The 26397-nt window shown below is 49.4% G+C and overlaps 1 protein-coding gene across 1 annotated transcript in view; it reads left to right on the top strand.

Moving 5' to 3' along the window:
- Window positions 1-23374, top strand: part of Prdm5 (PR/SET domain 5) — a 120679-nt gene extending 97305 nt beyond the window's left edge. Inside the window, exons 12-13 of the mRNA XM_048812548.1 lie at window positions 13029-13133; window positions 21660-23374. Of these exons, the coding sequence (XP_048668505.1) occupies window positions 13029-13133; window positions 21660-21824 (270 nt within the window). The 3' untranslated portion in view covers window positions 21825-23374. The remainder of the gene's footprint in view (window positions 1-13028; window positions 13134-21659) is intronic.
- The last annotated feature ends 3023 nt before the right edge of the window (window positions 23375-26397 follow it).

Below are 26397 nucleotides of genomic sequence, written 5' to 3'. Positions count from 1 at the left end.
ACTGGGCGCTGCCCGGCTCTGAGGTGTCCCTCCTAGAGTGCTCCACACTGTGGTTTCTCAGGATGCCGGATCATCAGGGTTCCAAAGCCAGGCTGGTCCTGGGCCAATTCAGAGGGTTGGTCTCACCTGACATGGTTCTCAAAACAAATCAGCGAGAGGCTGCTTCTTAAGGACCACACTGGGCCCACAACAACCAAACCCGTGGTGAGAAGTCACCACCGCCTACAAAAACTAGGGGAGCTGGGTATGTGCCGAGGGCCTGTACGTGGCTGCAGGGTGACTGCTCCCAAGGCAGGAACTTGCCGTGCAGAGGCTCAAGTGATATTGGGGTGTGTGCAGTGTCACGACTTTCACAGACCCTCACCTCTGTGGAAGGGGATCAAGCTCAGATATGCTCACAGAAAAAAGGTAAAGAGTGAAGGTACTGATTTTCTGAATTTAAGAGTGCTCTGCAGTTGGCCTAGGAATTTAAAATGCTTGTGATACATTTGGAGAACCAAAATCTCCCTACTATTGCAGCCCCCCTGTTGTATCTTCTTTCTCCTGTTTTCTGGTCTTTCAGATTGACTGGCTTTTTTCAAAACGTGTAATGACCTTTGGGCAAGGTGGACTCTGGAGGCTGCTCTGGGGGCCCCACCTGTGTTTTCATCAACTTGGGGCTTGGAGGGCAGGTCTGTGCTCCAGCTTCCTGCCGCCCTTGCAGTGAGCCTGGTAGAAGGAGCACCCTGCTGGATGCCAGCCTTAGCCGCATGGGGGACAACCCCTTCCTGCTGGGCTCCTGCTTTCAAAATCGTGTGGTGGATAAGTACACCGTTTCTTGGAATGAGCTGTCCCTTTCCTGAGGCTTTGCATTCACGCACTCCTTTCTCCGCAGAGCTCTGGGTGAGCCCTATGGTCTTATTCCAGGAGAGACTGCAAGTCTCAGGCTCACTGGTCGTCTTGGAACCGGCAAACTGCACTGGGTCAGCTCTGCGTCTCTGTGATGGGCTAGAGATGCCTCCAGAACGCAGAGCTGGGGCTGTGGCAGCCCGTCTCCTTTCTGTTCACCCTCACTGGTGCCTCTGAGATCGACAGGGGCACTTGGGATTGGCCGCACACCACATTCTGAATTGTGCCACGGTGAAACCTGTGTTCGGTGGACACTGAGCTCCTGCAGCGCCCTCCGCCCTGGAGAGCCTGCTGCCCTGTGCTGAGGACCTGCAAGTGTTTAGCACATTTCTGCCTCAGCGACAGGCTCAGCTATATCATCTGACCGTGAGAGTGACCTCTGTTGCTGACGGAGCCCTTGTAGATTGAGTGTGGCATGTAGGTCGAAGTACTAGTTCATGTACAGGGAAAGACCTTGGTACAGGGAGCAGTTAATGCTTCTCATCCTAAGTTGTTTTTTTTTTTTTTTTTTGGTCTTGGCTGGATTAGAAAGCCTAAGCTCCAAATTTGCCAAGAATGTTCCGTGGGCAAATCAGCCTCCTTGCAACTGCAGAGAAAGAGAGAGAGAGAAGAGGAAGAAAGAGGGAGAGGGGAGGAGAGGGAGGGGCTATTTTTTTTTAATTTTGTTTTTAGTTGTCAATGGACCTTTATTTTATTTATCTATATGGTGCTGAGAATCGAACCCAGTGCCTCACACCTGCTAGACAAGCCCTCTACCGCTGAGCTACCACCCCAGCCCAGGAGAGGCTATTTAACGTGCGAGACTTTGTCATTATAATTGTTACGACAGAGCGGAACCCATGGGGACGGACGATACCTGACCCTAGATCAGGGCCATCAGTCAGCACCTGGGCTCTCAAGCTCCAGCAACTGGTTTTCACAGCTGACTCCCCTCTGTCATCCAGAAACCCAGCGTTTCTGTGAAACCCACCATTTCTGCCTCGGACGCTATGTCTGCCTGTCCGTGTGTCCGTGTGTCCGTGTGTGCTTTCGTCTTTTCTACTGCTCCTCTATATTTTCTTAATATCTATCTTCCTTACATCCCCTTCTCTTTCCCGTGTATCTTCATGATAACTTGCATTGACATTTCAACACTGGATTCATAATTTTTAAGATGGTGAGTATGACCTTTCCATTATGATGAAACTTTCCATTAGTCTTCGGTAAGTTCTGAAAATGTCTAAGCCGTTGGGATCATGCAGGAGAGAAGCCGTTTCTCTGAAGGTGACGAGGTGGCTGCCCTTTCACTGCCCTTTCACTGGGCCACCGCTCTCTCTCCCACACAGGGAGCACTCCTTTCAGTGTACATCCCTCTTTGTTCTCAGAGCCCTCCCAGCTGACACGTCTGCAGCCTCCTTTATACCCTGCCCCATGTGTGCAGGAAACACACTGCGGTGCGGGGTGAACCCTCCCGTCCCTAGAGTTGCTGTGTGCCTCAATCTTAACAGACATTTGTGGACTTAGATTTTCATTCGTGTGTGGTGCTCAACCTGAGCTACAAGTGTCCCCTGTCTCCTTGTAGGGCCATGAGAGCATGGCATGATAATGGGAAGGTCCCATCCTAACTGAAAGTCCTTAGAGGATAAGAATGAATCAAGGCTCATGTGAGAGGTTCAGAGGGAGGGCTGCCCACAGTTGGTGAATGCAGTGTCTGCACAAGGCAATCGGGGGCCCTCGTTCCTCACTGTCTGCACAGCAGTTCCTCGTGTCCCAGCATGTGCCCCGGCAGCTCAGGCAGCTTGCGCATCTGCATCCACAGGTAGGAGAGGCACCTCCAGACTTACCACAGTGGCGCTCTAAATCTGGCTCTGTGAGGACAGCGAATCCCATTCTCCACTGAGACTAACACCCCAACATGTCTGCCAACTGGAATCCCCTGCATCCATTAAAAACACCAAGCCCAGGCCACATCTCCCACCCTGAAATCCTCGTCATGGGGCCGGGTGGCTCCTCACTGGGCTGGGGAGCTCCTGCCTCCAGGCAGAAGGGGAGCACCCCTGTGGGCAGGGGTGGAGGAAGGGAGGGCATGGGCAGCACAGCACCCCCACCAGGCCACGGCTTGCGGGGTAGGCATTCTCTTGAACTCTGCCCTCTCTACCTGGGAATACAACCTGGGCATGCTGTTAAACACAGACTTCTCCATCCGCACAGCCCGAGGGACCACAGCAGCTACAATGTTGCCTAACCACTAACTGAGTGGAGTCTTCAAAGGTGTGCCACCCTCTGCCTGGTAGCTAAGCCTGTGGCTGTCCTGACCACACAGTGCAGACAGCAGAGTGTGTCAGCAGGGGGCGGGGCAGAGGTCGGTGGGGCACACCCTGGTGATCTTCACTGTCACCATGTAACGCCTTGCTCCCTCAGAGGGGCATGCCCCCCACAGGCTGCCCCAGCACACCTCAGAGCTCCTTGGAGCCTTACACCAGCACCTGGTATGGGGCTTTCTGGGGTGGCCCAGGCCTCTGTGTTCATGATAAAGATTCCCAGATGACTTGAACTTACCAGTGGCTTGAAATCCAGTGGGCTAGAAGTTGGGAGTGCAAGAGAGAGGTTTCTCCCCCATGTTCCTAACAGACTCATTGGAGTCATGGCTACAGCCCCAGCAGAGCGAGCTTTGGAGCTGATTTTGAGTCTTGTTTGTGTGCATTGTGTTTGGTCACCTCAGTGGGGTGGAGCCCCCTGGCTGCCCAGCATGTCACTTCCACACATTATTCTGTGGGCCTCAAGACCAAATGGATTGAAGAGGGACCTTGTTTCTGTTCAAAGACTGCATACAACACATTGATACAAAAATTAGTCTTTATGTACTATACATATTTTTAGTTTTCTATGTGTGGCTTGCACAATTCATTTTCCCAGTTTACAGAAAGTCTGTTTTCCATTAGCTCCAATGCAAAGCCAATTATGGATGTGTCAGGTAGAAACCTGCTGTAACTACTCTCCCAGCTGTCGAAGGCTTCCCTGAGAGCCATGAATCTAAGGGCATTGTTACTAGGCCATGGGTGTGTTGGTCATATGTTGAGAGATCACACTGGCTGCAAAAGTAGGAGGGTGAGGAAACGCCACATGAGAGACATCTGTGAAGGGGCCTCCTGGTGAGGCTGCCTGGCAGAGGGGGACGCGGAGCCTGCTGTGTGCCGCTGGTCACACTGGAGCCTGCAGGAACCACGAGGGCCTGCTGTCCTGCGGCTGTGGGCCTGTCCTCAGCCATGGGTGATAGGACCCCGTGGGGCCACATTTGGCAAACCCTCTAAGTCTTACCTACCGTTTTGATGCTCTTTGGAACCCGGTCATCGTCTGGTGATCACAAGGCTAGTGTCACTAGAGAAAGTGAGGAATATGAAATGGCACAAGCTTCAGTCTCTGCCACGCTGGGTGCTCAGATCCAGGTGACGTCCGGTCCATGGTCAGGGCCGCCGAGGGGGCACAGGGCAGGTGACATCTGGTCCTGTGGCCATGGTGGTCAGGGCCACTGCAGATCACTGCCTGTGGCTTATTCTCAGAGGATCTGCTGTGTGTGCAGTTCTATGGGAGGTGAGATGCCAGCCACCACTGTGCAAATGCCCTGTGGTAGAAGAGGACCAGGACCCTCACTCCACACACAGCCAATAGCCTGAGTGAGTGGGCTGGGAGGGGCCTGGGAATCTGCTCCCCAGGCTGTGGTTTGTGGCTGATGGTTGCCCCCCACTGGAGCACAGGCCTTGCTGTTTATAAAATTCATCTCCCTGGTACCCAACGTGACTCCCCGACGTAGAGAAAGACAAGACCTTAGAAGGGAAAGGCCAGGGCCCTGGTGGGGAGGGGTTACATTTTAGAATAACACAGATAGCTTTTTGTAAGGAAATTTCAAATCTACAGAAGCAGAGATAATGAAATAATGATCCTCAACCAAATCAAGCAAGTAACAGTCCCTTTCTGTTAACCTCTCTGTACACCAGCCGTGAGACCTGAAGTTTTTATGTACTGCGGGAATGCTGTGTGACTTGAGGTGTCAGAGGCACCAGGCAGCATCCCTGGTAGGAGGTTTGCTGTAGAATCTCCTCTTCTGGAGGCAGATGGAACCCTGGGTGGCCTGTGACCAGGTGGCTTTATTTAGACCAGTGCTGTCCAGCGCAAAGGAGGCCAGGTAGGTGGCTGAGTCCTTGTTTCTGGTCCGGCAGGCCACTGTTACAGCGTATAGCATTGCTGCCGGGCCCCAGCACCTGGGCAGCCTTCTGGGGCTTCCTCTCTACTCTGTTTTATGACAGCCTGGGAGTCTGTCTTCAGCACAGGAACAGCAGCTGCTCTGGGCAGGGCCTCTCTGCTGTCCCCCAGCCTGGACGCATGGCAGCATCTGGGGAGGCTTGGTGGTCACAATGGTGTAGGGAGGAGTGTGCTGGTGACCCTTCCTGGGTGCAGAGTGACGTAACTAGCGCCAGGTGGGGCAGCCACCCTATCAGCACGGGAGGGCAGAGGGTTATTAGTTCCTTGGCGAAGGCTGGGACATTGCAGGTTCACTGATGTGGCCTTGCACCACAGGTCTCTTCATGGGAAAGTAGTGAGATACTGCGCAGCCAGGATGGTCGAGTTTCAGTGAGCATGCCCCAGGGCTTTTACCAGTACGACAGAGCTGGTCAGTCTAAACCTGCCAGTTTCATGTCTACCTGTCTGTAGTGTGTCCAGCAAGGGAGGAAACACTCTGGAGAAGCTGAGAAAATAGGAAGAGAGAAATCTGTCAAATTCCTGTTTATTGAGAAATATCATGTTTAAGAAGTTTACACCAAGTCTATGCTTCGTGAATTTTCAAGAGTTTCTTTTAAATTTAGAGAAGGGAAATGGCCTTCAGCAGAAGGCCTTCCTGTTCTGGACTCTAACAGTGAACAGCAAGGGCTGCAGATGTTGTAACTGGGAGTACTGAGTGGGAACAGTGTTAGCAGAAGGTGACTTCGTGTCCTCCCAGCCTTATAAGAGACTTGCACCTCCACACCTGGTCCTCAGAGTGCCCTCCCCAGGTGGCCTGGGAGTCAGGTTGCCCAAGGACATCGTGGCCTTAAGCAGGACTTGGCTGTTACAGCTCGAGCCTGGCAGACATAAGCATGTCCCTGGGGCGTGCTCTGGGGATGCAGGGGAACAGTGGCTGCATTCTCAAGCAGACCTGGTTTCCACGCATCAGTCATCAGGGGCTTAAGGGCCCTGCGCACCCTCTGAGGAAGCCTGCTTCCTTCTAACCACGGACCAGTTTTCCTCCCTGTAGTGCGCTGGGATAGGCCACCCCTGTCAGTAAGTGGCACCCTAGCTTCCCCGACACCTTCACCTTGCCTTGACTGCACGGGAGAGCTCTTGTTATATTTCTCTTTCTTCTTGTGGTTTAGCGTAAAAGCAGCCATAGGAGGTCTTGGAATTATACCTGCTGCCTGTGGCCACTCTGCCCATGGCCATTTGTGGATGGGTCTTCCAGGAGTCCCTAATGTCCCTCCTGTCCTGGGCAGGCTGCAGGGGTGCTCCCCAGCTAAACTGAGAGGGTTTCTCCAAAATTTATCAAAATATAACTTTGTTTCCAGACCCCTCTTAAATGATGTTGAAATATATTAATTCAGTTGATGCTGGTTAAAAAAAAAAAAAAATGAAGTTGCTATTCTTTTGTATAGATGGCATTAAATCCCAGATTCCTAGGTGCAGGGCACAGAGCCCTGTGAATTTTGCCTTCTGAATGAATTCTGCCAAATGTCATTTGATTAAAGCAAGACTGATTAGACTACTGATTAATTCTGCTGTTGATAGATTACACTGCCTGGCTGATGAATAGATGGCCTCCATTAGCAGTGATTCCCAGTTACGATGACAAAGGAGAAGCCCTTTGTCAGTTAAGCTGCGTAATTGTTCAGAAACAGCATTAATCATGAGCCATATCATTGTCTAGTTAATCCAGCTAACGAGTCGAAAGGTATAATTTATGCCACGTATTCCGCTCTGAAAGTGTTAGAAATCATTTCCATAATGCCTATTGAAGCAGGTTTGTGCTCCTGTTAAAGGGTTTCCTCTAGAGCCAGGTAGAGGAAGAGAAGTACTGGGCTTAGGATGAGACTGATGTGGTGTGTGGTGGTCAGTGTGCGGGGGCCTGGGGGGCGGGAAACAGTGGTACCCAGTCATGCCCCATGGTACCAGCTAGCTGTGTGGAACTGTGACAAGCACCTGAGCCGATCCACCGGATCCACCTGTAAGGAAGAGGCGTGTTTGGCTCACGGCATCAGGGGCTTGGCCTTTGCTTTTAGACTGTGGTGAATGAGTGCGCCATGGGAGGACAGGAAGAGGAAAAGGCCAGGGTCCCAGTCCCCTTCCAGTGCCCTCGCTTTCTCCCTCCAGGCCCCACTGCCTCCCAGGAGTGCCACAGGTTGGGGACTAGGCCTTCACCTCATAGGCCTTTGGGGGACACTTCCCCGTGTAGCAGTAGGTCTCCAGCGGCGTCGTGCCCCTGCACGTGGGCCTGGGAGTCGTCCAGTGTGCCCTTGAGGGCAGCGAAGCTCGGCCTCAGCTCTGCTGTCGGCTTTGCAGGAAGCTGTCAGAGCCTGCCTTGCTTGCTGAGCTTTCTCTGTCATGTGGTCCATTGCTATGTCAGCGGCGGACAAGTGCTTCGCCTACATGGTCCTCAGCGAGCCTGGGCAACCAGAGTCCCAGTCCTCTCACACCTTGCACATGTGCCTGGGCCCTGCCGCACTGGAGTTGGGCTGAGGAGACTCAGGGACGCGCCAGACAGTGGTGTTCTCACAGGCCCTGAGGAAGGGGCCAGGCGTGAGTGGCGTCTCCCTGGGTGGTACCCTGCACCACTCGGCCTTCTCTGCTCTCTGCTGTGCTTCTGGGCTGCCTGTGCTCCCGACGGGCCCGCAGGGCCGTGAGCAGGACGAGTAAGAAGAGGTGAGGGTTTCCTTTCTAAGGAAGAACGCACTTACCTCCTCCATCTCGTTCGTATGTTTCTCAGCTTTTGGTGTAAGTGACCTGCAGCTGCTCTGCTCTGTCAGTTCAGGGCAGCTTCCTGGGGCAGGACTCTCCAGCACTTGCTTTGAATGCCACTCACATGAGGTGGAATTCCTTTCAAAGGTGGGCATGAGAGGCCTTTCCAAGGAGCCTTGTGGACAGTGTGACCAGGATCTCTTAGGACTGCGTTCCTTCTTGTGAGATGTTCAGAAAGAATCTCAGCTTCCTGTGAGTCTAGGGACTGCGAAGGGACAGACATTCGAAGGCACACCCAGCTGCCTTCCACAGGACTCCCTGGTCTGAGGACAGCCTTTCTTTCTAGACTGGTGTGGAAAGCTGACCACAAATGCCTCTTGGAGCAAAACTAGGGACTCATGGATTGCAGTGGTTCTGGGTGGAGAGGAGGGAGGCCAGGTGGATTGAGACCTGCCTCCTCCCTGGCCCTCGTCAGCCTGCGGTTCTCAAACTGCAGGAACTGGAGGAGCGTGAATTTCACCCTGTTTTCCCACAAGAACACAAGTAGACACACATTGATGGTGGTCTACCCATGGAGTCTTTTAAAGAGAAGGTAGGCGAGGAAAATGTAAGTGCAGTGACTTGTGACTGCACGGTAGCCTGTCACTGAGGCCATCCTGTGGGTGGCTCCACTGTCCAGATACGCCAGTGCCCAGTACATTGTGGGCTGTGAGCGCCTTCTGCTGACTCCCCGCCTCTCACCAGCACCTCTGCAGCCCGCAGGGAGCTAGAGCGTGAGACCTGTCTGGGGTGCAGCTGGGCAGCATCGCTGAGAGGAGCCACCCTGACCTGGCCACTCAGTCTTGCTGTCTCTGGCTTCTCGTCCTGGAGCTGCGCTCACACTCGGCCTTTCAGGGCTGGTCCTGTCAGGTTGCTCTTTGCCCAGCAGCTGCCCTAGGGTGCACGTCTTCAGAACGTTCAGTCTTGCAAACTGTAGGAAGAAGAGCTTTTCTTCTTATGTACTTCATATTAGTGTATATGTGTTTTAAAATACACGTTTCAGTAAATCACATGGCCATTAAAAGGACCTTAATGAGCAGTGCCAGAAACTCCAAGTAATTTCTACTCTAAATTCTTAGAACTACATTTTCCTTTTAATGTTTTTAAAAAGCTTTGAAGAATTTGAAGAAATAATCAGTGCAAAGGTAATGCGATAAGGGAAGAGGGGTTGTTTATTCAGACTGGCAGGAGAAGCACTGATGACATCGATTGCTGAGCTGTGAAGAAGAGTGTTCTAGCAGCTGTGACACTCCTTCAAAGTATCCTTTTACATCTTCAAAATTACACACACTTCCATTTCTGGCCACCTGGCAGATGCTCCATATCCTGGAGAAAAGGCCCTCTGTGGAGCCTCCAGAGATGCTGGGTGAAGTAAGGCCAACAGCTGACATCCAAGCTTGTAAGGGTGTGACCGTGACCCTAGGTCCCAGCCAGCCAACGTGCAGCTGGGCGCCAGAGAGAAGCAGAAGTGAGGAGGTGGGCCAGCAGGTTGGCCAGGGCAGGTCTTCCTGAGACCTGGTGGTTGAAGGAGTCAGGGAAAGATGGAGCATTGAGCTCAGGTCATGGGACAGTATGGAATCTCCTTCCACCATAGTGCTGAGACCCTCAAAGGACTGTGCTCAGGATGATCCCAGGGACTAGCAACCATCCACCTTTGGCAATGGTGGGTGCTTTTAACTAGCTTGGAGTAATTGCCGGCTGGGAGAGCATTCTCCTTGTCTGTAACCACAGACCTTTCCTCAAGTGTGCTCGGAGTTCAGACTTAACATGCTTGCCTAGCCACAAGAGTCTCAGGCAGGAAGTACACCTAACACAGCCTTTGATTGACAGCTTCCTAGAGTGCAAGGCAGGACACACACACATGCAGTCTGTGGGGCTAACCTTCCATCTCGGGGCAGGTCACAGGAGTCCAGCAGATAAAGACCAGCAAGCGTGAGCTCACGCTTCCAGAACCACAGAAACAGGAGCCAGAGCAGGAGGAGGGGAAACCACAGGGAGCAGAACTAGATGGCCTTAAATTTAGATATGACATTTCAGGTGACGAAAACTGGCAAACGTCTAGAACATTTTAAAATAAATGTGAGTTACATGAGTAAAAAGGTCATGTTGTATCTAAAGATTAAATAGAATTGGAAAAGAAACAAGTGAAACCTTTAGAAATGAAAAATATGGTAACAGCATTGAAAAGCTCAAATGGTCCTGTTAAACCACAGGTTATTAACATCTGGGAAGAGAATTGGTCAACTGATTGTGAACGAATGTCATAAAGTGCAACACAAAGACCTGGAAGTGGAAAAGAGGAATCAAGAGACAAAGAATAGAATGAGTCTAGTCTACATCTAATCAGAGGTGTCGGCTTTCATTCAAATTTTCTGCCCTGCTTTTATTTATTTATTTTTTTCTAAGTTTCCCCCATGTATGTTCTTAAATGTTTTAGATCAACCATTTTACCCTGCTCGGGTTCAGAGACTATCAACTCTGTTTCCGTCCTTTGTGTGGCTGTCCTTGGTTTTTCATTCAATAGCAAATGAGAAACAGTTGCTTTCAAATAAAACCAAAATTGATCACTAACAGGTCTTTGTAAGTCAGATACATAAGAAAGCAGAAAAACTAGTAAACAGATGTGTGTGTCGCTAGACCTCACTGAAGACGTAAAACAAGATCATCTCTTGGACAAGAAGACCTTGGCCTGAGCAGGCCTTTGGGAGTGAGGACACCAGGGGGTGGAGCCTCGTGAGTGGGACCAAGGTCTCTCCTTCCACCAAGCCAGGACAGGCAGTCTGCAGCCCCCAAAGGGTCTCATTGGAACCTAGCCGTCCTAGCAACCTGACCATGGACTTAACCTCCAGAACTGCGAGGAGTCATTTTCTGTTGATTTGAGCACCCATCTGTAGTCATGCAGCCTGAACTAAGATCTGCATTAAAAACGCGGAAATGCATAAATACTGCCGCACACTGACACCTAAGCTAGGGTCATCCTGTACCATGGTATTATTCAGCAGGCAGGAAAGCAGGTAAACTTTAGATGGTGTCAAACATACACAGTAAAAACCAAGGACAACCATGCAAAGGATGGAAACAGAGTTGATAGTCTCTGAACCCATGCAGGATAAAAGGGTTGATCCAAGACATTTAAGAACATACATGGGGGAAACTTAGAAAACAAATAGGATAAAAGCAGGGCAGAAAATTAGTGTTAGAGGTACGCTCATGTATATCGGTAGTCACAAAACATGCCTTCTTAAAACTTTGACCTTTGGATCAAAAAAACTTGGATTGAAAAATTCTTATGCTGCTTGCAAGAGTCACTTCTTATGCGTGAGGATACCAACTGCTGGAAAGGGAAAGAATGTCTGTCCCAGGATCTAGAGGTGAAGAGGGTGATTCCAGACAAAGGTGACTTCAGACACAGGAGGTCCTGCTTTCCATGAGGACAGCACAGATTGCCCTGACCTTGTGAAGGTCCAGCTTAGCAGTGGCACCCAAGTGGCCTGCCTCAGTGGAGACTGTGTTGGGAATTGGATTCGGATCTTCTGGGTTTAGGATTTGCAGTGGGTGGGGGGCTCTCTCAGTGTGGTGCACAGCAGCAGGGAGCCTAGCTCCCAGCAGCCCCCAGGCAGCCACATGGTCACAGGGTACTCTGGGCTAAGCCTAGGTGTTGGTCAAGCTAGGCATGTCAGGTGCATGTGCAGTTTGTCAGACCATGGCCCATGATAAGTTGGGGAACAACTGAATTATTAAATTCTGCACACTCACGTACCAAGGACATGTAGCATAAGAAGACACACAAGCACACACTGGAAGTTGGAGTTTAGGATGGCTCATGAACTTTGTAGTGAAATCTGCTGTTCCCAGAAGTGTTGGGGTCCCATCCAACACTCTCCCCTTGGAAAAATGCCCTCACCCACGGTATGCACATGTGCAAGATCATTCACACAACATTGTTTGCAAGAGGGAAATGTGGGAAAGACTTAACTGTCCATCAGTGGAGAGTAAGTGAATTGAGATATAGCCATTGAACATGATACCACCCTGCATTAAAAATGAGTTGGGGCAATATATTGTTCAGAAAATTAAAGTGAGGACTGGGAGCTCATAAAGATATTTTGAGAAGAAAATGAAATTTGTTTCAAAAGTACACACAAAAAATATAGCATGAATTCTTTCTATACTTTAAAAAGGCACAATAATAGGCAGTCTTGCTTAGGAACTCATCATACCCAAGTGGTAAAGTACAGAGACAGGCGAATGGTCCACACACCAGGGAGTGGTCCCGTGGCCCTGGAGGGGGAGGTTCTCAGGAAGGGTTGGGGCCCCAACAGCCTACCTGTTTGCTGGTGGGGCACAGGGGTCTGCCTTGCTACTTATATGCTGTTTTATGGTCTGAAAAAACTTATAATAATGTAAATATAATGTGTTAATATAAGAGGAAATGAAAAGCATATATTTATGCTAGCCTCAATTCAAAAAAGTACTTATGACAGTATTTTGAAGGTATAATTTAAAAAACAAAAACAGTAAGTGTCCCTAAATCTAAACTAACATTTTTACTATGCACTGAGTAGGAACCTGCCAGCCATTTAAAGAGAACAATGTCATTTATTTTAGTTCCAGTTCAGACTGAAAAGGTGATGATATAGTCAAGTTCCCAGGATCAAAGATGGTTAAGGAATTTGGACATTTCTTTTTTTCTTCCTTTTGAGATATATCTTTTCCTTAAGAATCTGTATTCAACAATTTTTTTAAAAAACCTCATTTTTAAAAGTAATTTAGGTTAAAAAAAGAATATCTTATTAGGAAAAAAATGTCGGGTAACAGAAATTAGAATACGCGGATTAAAGTTAGAGTTGTATCTTTATAAACTTACCAAAATTGGGTTCAGGAACACCTCTGAGCTGGTAGTTCAGCGCCTAGATCGGGGTCTTCGTGCTCTCTGCTCAGGATGCCCTAGGACCCCAGTACATCTTACAGCACCCTAGGCCAAAAGGAGTAGCTGGAGTGAGGCAAAGGGGTTGATCACAAAGGCCACCCCCAGTCCTGCCAGGACAGGATGTGCCGTGCTGCTGGGGACATTTCAGTTGCGGTGGTACCCCCAACCCTGGTGACTGCACCTCCCTGACCCTCTGGTCTCCCCACAGGAGAAGCCCTACAAGTGCTCGGAGTGCAGCAAAGCCTTCAGCCAGAAGCGAGGCTTGGAGGAGCACAAGAGGACGCACACGGGAGAGAAGCCTTTCCAGTGTGACGTGAGTGGCTCCCCTTCCCCATCTCCTGCAAGGCAGGAGCCACGTACCCCACAGCCTGTTGGTATCACCCCTCTGCCTGCCGCGCAGCATGGCCTGTGGCTTTGGGTGGGGTGACCCCCTGTGATCACACATGGCCCTTGTCTCGCCACGGTTCCCTGTGGCTTCCTAGCAGCAAGTAAATGCTGCTCTTCCTTTGGATCTTCCTTCCAGAGTGCCATTCAAGTGCCTGCCACCTCTTTGACCGCTTACTAACATTAAACCAAAGATCTGGTTGATCATGGGTATTATTTACTTTGTTAAATCCAAATGGTGAATTTCTAAAATACATATGAAGCCTCTGTGTTAAATAATGCTGTCTAGAGTTTCTGCTTCTGACCGAATTATGATGCATTGAAATGGAATCATTGACATAGCAGTTTACATGATTTTGAAAGGAAAAAAGACTACCGTTCTCAGTATCTGAGCATTGATTAAGTTGTGACAGAGAGGCTTCTTAGCCAGTGATGTCTTTGTCTCAAGAAGTTGACAATTGACAGAGCTGGCACTGGTGTTAAGGAAAGCAAGAGGATGCTTACTTTTGACAAATGTCAAAAAGAGAATTAGTGTAGCTCAATTTTAGGAAGAAACCTCAGAGTTGTGACATGGGCTAACACGGCATGGATTCCCTGTAAATTCCAAGAACTGGGGAGCCAGGGGGCACAGTCTGTAGTGAGCAGCCCTGAGAGGACGGGTATGGACGCAAGACACTGTGCTTGTCCTCAGGAAGCTTTGGTGCTAGGGTTGGGCCGGGGTCCTCTCTCCCCAGTCGGCAGAAGGCTGCCTAGGAGAAGGAAGCGCATGCAGAGGGTTCTGTTTTGCGTTGGAGCTGCGGTCCTGGCCTAGGCATTTCCATAGCTCCACTCCTTGCTGCCTTTTTTGGGAGCATAAAAGGCAGCACCCGTTTGAGTGACATAATTGCACAGCAGCGCTGACAGACATGGACCTGGAATTAGATCCTGATGGTGCGTGGACATCTTCCCTCCGTCACACACTGCCATCTTTTATCTGTCTATGTGGAATACCTTTGCCGAGCATCTAAAAGTGCAGTGTTGTTTTTCGTGCTATCATTTCTTCTTGTCTCCTTCTGTCTGTTTACTCCTCTGAGTGCCGAGCTCTCCAGCCCTCATCTGCAGCCCGGCTGGTCTGTTGAGTGAAGGTCCACATTTCTGAGAACCTGCTCAGCTTCCCTGGACTGTGCCTGCTCAGCAGAGCATGGGCTGCTGATGCTCCCACAGCTGTCCTCCTAACTGCCACCTGGCGGCCCTGCTTCCCCAGGACACCGGTCCCTCTCTTCTAGGCAGCTCCCATGCTGCTGGCTGTGCATGGCACCCCGTCACGCTTCTGATCCCATGCTGGGTGTGCCCCCCCAGCCTGCAGCCCTGCCAAGGGGTGTGTGGCTGCAGTTGTGGAGTTGAAGTCCCTCATGTGAGTTTCATAGGAAGAATTCCAGGGCTGTCAGTTCAGTGATTGCATTGAGAACCACCTCTGGTTCCAAGACATTGTCACAGCACCAGAACAGAGCTGTATGCACAGAGACCATTACTCCCCAGCCCCCGGCCAGCAGGCTCCAATCTGACTTCACCTTATGGGTTTTCCCATCCAGGACTGTTAACCTGAGCTCACACAGTGTGTGTGCGCGCACTGCTTCCCCGCTCAGCAGGTGTCCGAGTTCCCCTTGTGGCTGTGTCAGTGGGTTGTCCCTTCTCCTGGCTAGATGGTGTCCCACTGCATTTGTCCTCCTGCCATGGGCGGGCACATGGGCTGTGTCTGCCTCAGGGCTGTTGTGGATAGTGCATTTTCAGTTCTTGGGGACACACCCCTCTCCAGGGTGGAACTGGGAGTCCCAGGGTGGTTCTCTTGCTGTCTGGGGAGCCGCCATGCTTCTCCCACAGAGCTGAACTGTTCACATCCACATATGTGTGCAGGAGGCTCCCTGTTCCACTGCCTGCCCACACCTGCATTTCTGTGTTTTGTTCTTTGATTAGTTGCTTTTTTGTTTGTTTTCTTTTTAAGTTCTGGGTGTGGTCTTTATTTACACTCCTCAGGACTAGCGGTGCTGAGCTTCTGACATGTGCTGTTCGACACACATTTGTGTGTCTCTCTGGAGAAACGTCTGTCTAGTCCTTGCCGTTGAAAACCTGAATTGCTTATTTTGGTTGTTGTCGACTTCTAAGAGTTTGTTTTAATACATTTTGGATTCTGGACCCTTATCAGATATATGAAATGCAATCATTTTCTCCCATTGTATAGGTTTTCTTTTTACTTTCCTGATAATATTCTTGACAATAATATGTTTCCTTGATAATATTCTGACAATAATATATTGTCCAAGTTATACATTCTTCTTTATTTAATAATACTTTTGATGTATGAATCCATTCCCAAATCAAAAGTTATGAAGTTTTTCCACACTTCTGTTCATTTTTTTTCCTCTTAAGTTTTATCATGTTGAGTCTTAGATGTAGGTCTTTGGTCCATCTTGAGTTAATGTTTACATATGGCGTAAGGCAGGGATCCGGATTTTTCACTCTTTCACCATTGAATATGGTCTTAGCTATAGGTTTCACAAATGCCCGTTGTTATGTGGGGGATGTTTCCATCTCTCTTAGTTTTCTGAATGGTTTTTTGTTTTCAAACAGAAGAAAAAGTGCTGGATTTTGTCAAATGCCCTTCCTGCATCTATCAAAATTGACGGGTTCATTTTTTCCTTTGCTCCATTAGTATAATGTATTTGTTTTTCTTTTTGAACCACTTCTGTAGCCCTGGGATGAATTCCACTTGGTTGTGGTTTAGGATCCTTTTAAGAGGCTGTTAGACATAGCTTGGGTTTTGTTTGAGAATTTTTGCCTCTAGATTCATAAAGGATCTTGTTCTATTGTTCACTCTCTTTGTGATATCTTTGTCTGGCTTTGGCATCAGGGTCATGCTCCCTCACAGAATGAGTTAGATAGTGTTCTCCTTCTCTGAGATTCTTCTCCTTTCCCTCCTCCCCCTCTTCCTGAAAGATTGATGTTCTTCTTTAAATGTCTGGTAGAAGTCAAGCACTTAAAGTCTGGGATTTCTCTTTGCTGGGATGTTTTAATTTGACTCAGTCTCTTTATTTGTTATAGGTCTGTTGAGACTTTTCATTTCATCTCATGTCAGTTTTGGTAATTTATATGTTTCAAGGAACTTGTGCGTTTTACCTAGGTTACCCAACTTGTTGATGTGCAGTTATTTAAAATACCTTCTTACAATCATTTTTACTTCTCTAGGGTTGGTAGTCATGGCCTAACGTAAGCTCAGCCATGTGCTTCTCAATGATTGCTTCTGACAAACTCTAGGATAAAATCCTCTGAGCGACTTGCCTGAAATATTGTTCTTGGTCATATTTTAATTTCTTCCGTCAGTACTGCTTCTAGGTATTTCTCACACCAAAGGCCACCTCTAAATTCCATTTGCCACCCTCAGTCCACTTTTTCTCTCACCCAACACCCAGTCCAGCATTATATTGACGGGCAGTGTTCTTAGGTGAGTTGGAGTCTGAGTGGTGTCACAGCTCCACAGCTGCACTGTAGCCGCCTGGAGCATGGCAGAGGCTGCCCCACAGACCACTCTCCTGTCTTTCTCATAACGCTCATTCAAACTTGCCTGTGTCCTCAAACCTAGACCAGTGTCTGCCGTGCAAGAAGCCTTCCGGGGATACTCCAGCTGGTAAGTAGCCATGTCTTAGTTCAGTGCAAGTCATCGGCCTCCCTGACTCCCATCTCATGCTCTCATTTGCAGACTAGATGATATTCCAGTTCAGTCTCCACTTGAATTCCTACCCTAACAGGATGTCCTTCCACGTTCTTCTTCGGTCTCCAACTCCTCCAGGGGTTGTTTCCAGCAAGTTGATTCTCTAACCCTCGGGTGTGATAGGCCATCTGTTAACATCCTCAGCCTCTCTGCGTTTCCTCTCTCCCCTCCCCGTCACAGCCCACCCACCCAGAACCTGACACTCATGGCCTCCCTCCAGATCCGGTCTTGGCTGCCTCTTCCTTAGAGCTGGGCCTCCTCAGTCCAGGCCCTGATTCCGCTGACCCCATGCCTCTCCTGACCCCATGGTCATGGCCCTGCTCCTTAGACTGCAGTCACGAGGTCAAGAAGTGTGTTCTCTGTCATTTTGTTCTCAACCGAAGCGGTGGGCACATTGTGTGGGGTTAAGTATCTGTCAGCTGAAGATGTTCCAATAGGGTTCCAATTCCCATCTCTCCAGCTACTTTCTGTGAAAAGTTGTGTTTACTTTACTTTAAAACAGTCTGGAGCATAACTGGAGGTTTGGAAGGTTTTCGTTCTGTGGCATGTAAGTCAGTATAAGGTCAGAGTGGGTCAGGGTTGAATAAGAGTTACAGTCGAAAGGAGAAAAGGAAGTGTCACTGTTCATCTTGTTCTCACTGTTCTCAGCATGTGTAAACGTCCTTGCATGTGGCTGATTTTTTTCAGAGTGTCCTTGGGGGCCTAATACCACATTGAAGCTACTGAAGGCAAAGCTTCTAGTGTCCAGGTAGCTTCACAAGTGTGGCCTCAGGTGCTCCCTACCTGGCTCTCATTCTGCCCTCTGCTGGGCTGCACCCCTATCTCCTATGTGGACTTGGAGGGTGCCTTAATTCATGCCATGACTGGCAGCTGCAGCCACTTGCTTGGCCTCCTTCCATTCCCTGCACCCATGGCCAAGATGTGAATGTACCTGCAGGGGCTGCCTCCCACCACGCTGCTGCACCCAGCTCTCCCAGACCTTCTCTATGTTGTCAGAGTGATCTCTGTTTTTAAATGGTGGGTAGGGAGAGTGTGGTTCCGCATGTCTTGGTGAAGCAATAGTCTGCATCACATATGGCCCGGGGACAGGGAGAGGCAAGACATAGCCCCAACATCCTGCATTCTTATCCTGGAAGTCACATCCTGGCTCTGGGGACCTGGGAGTCTGGTTCTTGTCCTGTGCCTCGTTTCCGCCTGTAGACACATGGACATCTACAGAAAAGACAGATGCTCTGTAAGCCCCAAAAGTGCTGCATCTGAGGAGTTGGCAGTCGGCTCCCAGCCACCATGAGAGCAGTGGCGTGCATTGGGAAGGCAGAGTGGGCAGTGGTCTTGGCCGGCAGCACTCAGGCCCTTGTGGAGCACAACACTCAACAAGTAAATCTGAATATCTCACTACAGTCTCAGAAAGACTGGAAAAGAGAAGGGAAAGAACTTGGGCTACAAAAGAGTGGTCAGGAAAGAACCCTCTGTGAAAGCAACTCAGTTCCTAGGAGACGAGGAGTCAGCTCCAGGAAGAGCATCTGGGCAGCGGGTGAGACAGAGGGAGGCTCAGGTGGGAGGGGCACTGGGAGAGGGGGTAGCCGGCCCAGGAGCAGGAGCAGGTGCAGGTGGAGCTGGAGGTGCCAGGCCCCTCAGGAGTGGAAGGAAAGCACTCTGCATCGGATTTCAAAAGAAAGCCTCTGAGAAGTTGTCATCACTTGTTCACTTTGACCCTGGGTTTGGAGAAGGGCCAGAGAAAGAGGACATGGCAGATAGCTTTCCTGTCTTCCTCATGATGGCGAGTTAAGATATACTTATGAACACGTTTATGTCACTTGGAAATACTTTTCACAGATACTTTCTTAATTTGTTCAAAATTATTTCATAGACTTTGGGTACTTTCCTGCCCATAACAAGTCTGTCTTCCAGGTGGTCACATGAAGCCCGCCCTCAGCTGGCTGTGTTCTGCACTCCAAAATAATATTTACTTTTTTATTATAAAAGATTACTTTTTAATATCAGAAAAGTGGGAAAATATGGAAACAAATGAGAACAATAAGACAATCCCATTTCTAGCTGATGTCAGCTGGTTAATTTTGTCAATCTCTTGACATTTCTCTTCATGATTATTTGTACTGATGCAGTTATACTCTTTATTTCCGTCTTATATATAAAATCACATTGATCATAATATCCATTTCTTCCCTCTGCTTTCTCTTGCCTCTAAACCTTTTTGAAAGTATGATTCTTCTTTGGCAGCCGGAAGACAGTCCCTTCTGATTGTATCCAAGTGAGCACCCCCATTAACTGTGGCTCATGTTTGTCCTTTGTGCATGAGCCTGCATCAGCGCCCTGTGGATGACGCCTTAACTAGAGGTACCAGGTGGCATTCCTGGTTCTGGGAGGCCTCTGACCCTCCAGGACCTGGAGGACTCTGCTCAGCAGTGACCACTCCCCAGGGCCTCCTGTACATCCTGTCCTCCCTTTGGACACGTGTTTGTTTGTGTGGGGTGTGACTCTGGGAAGCATGGGTCTCCAGTGCAGGACTTATTGGAGGCTGCCCTTTCTGCTAATCTCAGTCCTTCCACAGGGTCTGACTCCTTCCCTGCCACCACAGTTCCTGTGTCTTGTAGTCTCCATGCTCGATGCTCGATGTTTCAGGTCCCTCCTCCTTCCCCTGCCTCCACTGCGACACCTTGCTGTGTTCTCCAGTGACTGTGAAGGTGCATAGTCTGTGTCTGACTGTGATCCCAGAACTCATGCTGGTCAGCTGTTGCAGGAGGAAGGCGTCCTCTCCTGAGCCTGGTCTGGGAGTCACCTGTTGCAAAGCCACGTGCCTACTCCTAGGTGTTTCTCCTCTTTCAACAGCTACATCCTCCTTCAAATCCCACCTGCAGTGGCTTTTGGCTCCCTCCTGGTGGCACAGGCTATTCTGTCCAAGCTACTGATGGCGCTCCTTGCTAGAGAAGAAGGAAGAAAAAAAGGCACTGACATTTACTTAGTGTTCACGACACAACACCAATCTGCATCGCTTATTTCACTTAATTTTAAAATCCTGTGAGGTGACCACCATGTCATCCTTTTGCAGGGGAAGGAGGCAGAGTTAAAAGGGATAGTCTGTCTGTGCTGACCTCCTTAGTAGGTGATGAGCGAGAACACCCCAGTGGTCATTCCACGAGTACGTATGAATGCCATCACTGTGGCCCTTGCCTTACACTCTGGATGCCTGCCCTCATGCCACCGAGACTAGAGGGTGAGATGCTCAAGGAACAGTGGGCAGTGCTGTGTAGAAGTCACGTGAGCAGACCCCAGGGTCCAGAACAGATGGCAGGTTCTGCTTCAAGCTGGGTGCTCAGGGCAGGCTTCCCTGGAGGGCCAGGGACCTGAAGCTCCTGCACCTCCCAGCACACCTCTGCGTGGCATCTGGTGGCTGCCCTCCCACCTGCCCAGTGTACACTCATGGTTCCAGTGCCTTCTAGCCTTGATGTCCACACCAGCTCTCCTAGAGTGCCACACAGCTCTTCTCTGGCACTGCATTTCTTTGTTTTCGCGTGTGTAAGCATGCTTCAGTGTAGAACAGATGGACTGCGAGGACACTTGTGTGAGTGGGGTTTTTGTGAATGATTCCACACTGGGAATTCCATTTCGTTTCCTTTTATAACTTCGGTGACAGTGTTCCACGTGTTCTGTGCTAATGTAGTTCATCCTTAGGCTGCGCAGTGCACACTGAGCCGGGTGGCACCACGCAGGGCTCATGTGGAGCACACTGTGGCATTCCCCAAACAAAGCCTGCTTCACAAGAAAGAAGGAAGTGGAGGAGGGGCTGAGCACCCTCACCACACTCCCCGTGAAGTTCACCACTGGCTTTACAAGAGGGGCCTCCCAGAAGGGCACCCAGAGAGGGTGTCTGGTGCCGATTGGGAGGCAAGGCTGGGCCATTCAGAGAAATGCCACCTAGACCATAGGGTCTTGTGCTCTGGAGGCTTCCTGGGCTTCCACCATGTAAGGAAGCTCTCCTCACCAGGGACTTGCTCTCTGCAGTGTTTAAATCCAGCTGCTGGTGCGATGGGGTGGTCATGGCACAAAGGATGCTGCCACACCCACTCTGCAGCGGCTGTTAATTCAGAAACCAGTAAGGGGCAAGGGGGGACTGAGAAAAGACAAACACATAAGAGAGAAAGCTGGGAGCAAGTGGGACAGTGTCCTCTGATGGAGCAGCAGTGATCCAGAGCTGGCTTAGCACGTTTAATACATAGGTTTCATCAAAAGGTTATTTGTGGTAAAGTTTCTGCAAAGCAGGCAATCTGAAGGACGCAGCACTGGCAAGACGTTAGGATCATCTTGTTAAGCTCAGAATTGTCTATCCCTGGGAGCTGTGCCTGAGCTCAAGGTCCAGGCTGATATAGCTCTGTACCTTTTTACAGACCTCCTCAGGCTGGGTGTCACCATAGCAACTGGGCAATCTTGACCTACACCTTGGCACAGGAAGTTCCCAGCACAAACGCAGCCACGAGGCAGTCAGAAACCATGATTCAAGTCACCACTCTCCACTGGACATGAGTAAATGCAATATCCCTGGGGACAGTAATGAATTTCTTAGCCCATTAGTTAGGTGTTAAATTCCTGTGAGTGCCTACTGGATAGCAGGAATTTGCATAAAGTCTATTGTGAGAATGACAGTTGAGGCTTCTCAGTAAGGTGTGACTGGTGTCTCTGGGTCTCTTCTAGGTCTGTGACTTGGCTTTCAGCCTGAAGAAGATGCTGATTCGACACAAGATGACCCACAATCCCCACCGTCCTCTGGCAGAGTGCCAGTTCTGCCACAAGAAGTTCACGAGGAACGACTACCTCAAGGTGCACAGGGACCACGTCCACGGAGTGGCCGACAGCTAGATGGCTGTGCAGGGGGCCTTTTAGAAGGTGCCTGGAGAGCCCAGTCTTGCCTCTCACGTAGCATGACAGAGGTGGCCAGAAGTAGCTGTGCTCTCAGAGCTCTTATTCTCTGACCTTTGGAGTTTGTACATGCATATGTAAAATACATCAAAAGTATTGTATTTTCCACAAATGGTACAAATGGAGGGGAAGAAACCTCTGTAGCCTGCAGAATACTGCTGTGGTCTGTCTCGTAAAGTTGCAAAGATGGGTCAGGGTGTTCTGACTCTTTCTGTAAGGAAGATTGTTAGCACTTCCAGCTGCTGGGCCTCTTTACTCTGTTGTTTGTGTGTGTTTATCTTTGTGCACACTGGCAGTACTGGCTAGAGCACTGTTCTTACTAATTTAGACAGAAATCAAGGTCCCCTGCTCTTTCTTTGAAGAAAGAAAGACTAAGCATTTTCCAAGTCTCCAAGATGATGGCAGATGGATGCTTGCTCTTTTAAGAAACAGACCAAGAGTTTGTTATTTAACAGCTTCACACAGCAAATGAGTTTAAAATAAAGAGCTATTCGATAATGAAAGCCTCTATTAAATCGTTGCTCATTTTAGAGGATTCTCAGGCAACATTTCCACTCATCATTTAGATACAGAAATTTATGGTCTGAATGATTTTATAATAAGATCTTTGCAAAAGTAGCCATGAAGTTTTAAATATTCCTCAAGCTGCCCCTCCTGAGTCTGCACTGCTTGTCTTTAGAAATCAGTGATATGCAGATGTGCATAACTGAAACAGACATGGCCTGGCCCCTGCACAGTGGGTGGCCTGCAGCTGGTGGTGCCAGCAGCCCTCTGCCTGTCGTCCCGAGGCACAGCACAGGCATGTGCAGGCCCAGCCAGCCTCAGAGCATGAGTTCATCTTGCAAAAGACGTTTTCCAGAATCCTGGCAGAAGGTGACTCCGAAACACTCTTGAGTCACCTTCTATCAACTTATATAATTAGGGATCCAGAATAAAAAGTGCTGACCTCGCAGTTGCTAGGACTGAGTGGGACTGGTGCATGGGGGAAATCCAGCAGGGCACAGTGGCTCCTGCCAGGCTCCGTCCAGGGAGCATGGACAGCAGCATATCCAACAGCTTACCTGGGAGAGCACGGTGCAGCCTTACAATGGTGTCAGAAAAGCCTGAGCCACCCAGGACCAGAGGAAACTGGGGAAAGGCCCAAATCATGAGCCTCTGTTTGGGACCACTGCAAAGAGAGAAAGTGCAGTTCATCTTAAGGAAGTTACAAGGTCCTGATGGGTTCAGGCTGTCTGCTGGACACAGGGCTGGACTTTGGAAAAGAATTATATTCATGCCCAGTTACAATTTTAAAATGAAACATAAAAATTCAATATAGACATTTAAAACCTGTAAAATACTAAATTTTAAATTTATCAGAGATAGCTTTAAAAAATATAAACCTTAGAATATAATTTAGAATACGTCTAAGTATGGTTACTTGGAGTATTTTGTATCCGAAATTACAGACTGTATTTTGTAAAAATAAACTTGGCCTGTTTCTCTCTCTGTCCTCTGTTTCCATGGTGTGTCTTCAGCTCTGTAGCATGTTCAGTGATGATGGTGGGCGCTCTGTCATCTACCTGTGAACCCGGTCGTGTGCATTGTGGTCGTGTGCCACGGGATCCTCTGGGCATGGCCTTCTCTATAATCACTCTCCCTGATTATGTGGCGAGTGTGAGACTGGAAAGGAGGCCACACGATAATCTGTGTGATCTCAGTGAGTGTCACAGTCTGCAGGACTGCGGGGGCGCTGCCTGCTGTTCCAGAGCAGGCCAAGAGGAACCCCTCTGCTGCCCCCTAGAGAGCACGCAGGTCTTTGGGGCAAAGTGGGCGCTGCTGATCACTGTCCACTCTTCAGAGAACTGAGACCCGCACGTCTTTACAAGACGATCTGTATGCTGTGACCTCTGTCCAGAAGACAGTCGTTGTTGACTAGGTCAAATCCATTACCCTTCGTGTTCTTTTAAACCGCTCTCCAGTAACATAAAGAGAGCTTTTTAGACTTCATTGGTGAGTTTAAAACATCAGTAGTTGGGAACAAACATGCAGACTGCAGGCACCCGTTTTGAAGGTTCTCCTCTCCTTTCCTGCTCTGAGAAGCTTTGGCTCAGAAGAGCCTTGGGAGAAAGCCAGATTCTCAGCTGCCGGTGACATGGTGGTCACGTGGTTCTGAGAGGTCTTCACCTATGTGGCAGAGCCCTACCCTTTGCTGTCTGTGCCATTTGGGATGTTTGTACACCTTGGATTTCTTATTTTACAGTTGCAGGCGTAAATTTTCCTTTCTTTCTCCTGTTGGTTGTTGCTGGCTGTGGTTAATGGTGCCCAGTGGTCACGGATGATTTGCTTCTGGGGTTGTGAGGATGCTTAAAACACTTTTAAGAAACGTGTACCTCACAGCTGTGTGTGTGGGTCTGGAGGGCCGCCCTGGTGCGTGCTCCTCTGGGCCGTGCATACTTTGCTCAACTCTCTTCTTTCCTGTGCAGCCGACTCCTTGGCTGGGCGTGAACATGGACCCCAGAGGGCCTCCAGCCCTGGCTGTGCTGTGTGTTGGCAGCCATGGGCTGTGCTCTCTCGGAGCTACATGGGAGGCGTGGGTACTGGAAAGACCACCAACACTTTTCACCAGCCTGAGTGTTCCTTGAGGAAACCACCCTGGCTGGGGAGCATGTGGGATGGGCAGTGGGGAAACGTGCCTCCATGGGTATAATGGGAGCATTTCAAATACAGCAGAACCCCAGAGGCATTTCCATTTTACCGTAAATTCATCATGAAAGACACAAATTATCAGCAAATCTGGTGTTGGCATTTACCAGAGCACCGTAACTCGCACAGTTCTGTAGGAAGTGCCAGGTGGACATTCCCAAAGCTGCCTTGAAAGAAGGAGGTGTGCTTGCCATCGCCCCAGCTCCTGCTCCCAAGTTCCCACGCCTTGGCATTTCTGGGTCTGCAGAGGTCCCTGATGTTGAGCCAAGCTGGTCCAAGGTACCTTTGCCTTGTTCCTGGACTTACCAGAACAACGCATGAAAAGCAGCATCACTGAGAACCAGAAACCCAGTGTACAGCAGCATCTCAGCAAAATCACCCGACGCTCAGGAGAGCAGGTCATGGTGGTGGAAGCTGTGGCCACTGTCTTAGATAGAAGCTGCAGCCACTGTCTTAGGTGCCACTTTTCTGAAAACGGCACGTCAACATTTCAGTGTTCTCAGTCTCGTGAAGTTTCCCTTATGCAAAAAACAAACAAACAAAAATAAAGTAAAAACCCTGAAATGCTGTTCGTCTCTAAGTGGTGGGGTTGGAACAGATGAGTGCACGTAACCTCGACCTCTCAGAGCAGCTGAGGCAGGGTTGTTTGGGGCCGACGCGCAGCTCCGGCTAGCTGGGGCTTGAGACAGGCGTCTCCCAGGTGGTTCATTGGCTCCACGACAGAATCAAAGGTCCTGTGCTGTAGCAGCTCTGGAGCCTGCAGCCTGTCCACGTGCAGGTTCTGTAGATTCCCTAGGCCATGGGCACGGCTGATGAGTGCCCACCTTCCTCGTCCTCCTTCAAAGCAGTGCGTGGCACATGCTGAAGCAAATGTTCATGTTTGCTTGCAAAACAGATAGTATTTACTTACCTAGAGTAAAACAATTTAACTACCTAAATATTCAGTAGCATATTTTGCTTCTTAATTATGCAAACATTCAGGCAAATCCATTTTTATTTGTGTACCCAAGCATATGGCATGGCAGCAAGAAATGACTCCAACGTTGTAAATATGTCAGTAACTCAAGTGCTTCACAGGAAAGAATGCAGGACTCCTGAAGCCTGATGGCACTAGTCAATGCACGAGTTCACATGGATGTTGCTGACCTTGATAAGAAAATCTGCAGACTTCCTGGAATTAATTGGCATAGAAAGTTCAGAAGAACAACCATTTGTCTCTCAAAATAATGTAAAAATTAAAAGAATCCCAGTGCACAATGAATTCTGGAATCACGTTCTTCTTTCACTTATGTATTTGATACTCTAATGAGACCATGCAATGAGTTGTTTCTTAAAGTTAATTTGCCTGGTGTCTTTTACTTAAGATTTGGGTGATGTACTTTTTTGTCTTCATCTCCTGTGACAATATGAAAACTTCAGGTGTGTTTTTAGGAAACAACTCATGGGTCCTCATTTTGTGTCTTGTGTGGCGGTGCTGAGCTGGGTGCGCTTTGCTCTGATGGTGACCCTCCCTCCCTTCTCAGGCTCTTGCAGCCTGGTTTGGAGGGCAGTCTGTGCTCTAAGGGAAATGTGTCGCTTCACACCTTGCCCTCGAGCTCCATCAGCTCTGACGTGGGTCTCACAGGCCTGGCGTGCAAACAAGCTGTGGGTCGTCTTGGCCGACAGGGAGCCATGGGTGCTGCTGGCAAGGCCTCTCACGGGATCTCCTGGGCTTGGTGTGGTGGGACAAGTGTCGCTGCTGTGAGCGGGAGGACGAGACGGGGATGAGTGTTGGGGTGATACTCCCCTGTGTGTTCCTTAATATTTGGTAAAGCCACCTATGGAAGAG

The sequence above is a fragment of the Marmota marmota genome, unplaced genomic scaffold, assembly GCF_001458135.2.
Source record: "Marmota marmota marmota unplaced genomic scaffold, marMar, whole genome shotgun sequence".
Taxonomy (NCBI): Eukaryota; Metazoa; Chordata; class Mammalia; order Rodentia; family Sciuridae; genus Marmota; species Marmota marmota.
Note: the sequence above shows the minus strand (reverse complement) of the source record. Positions and strands in the feature narration are given on the sequence as shown.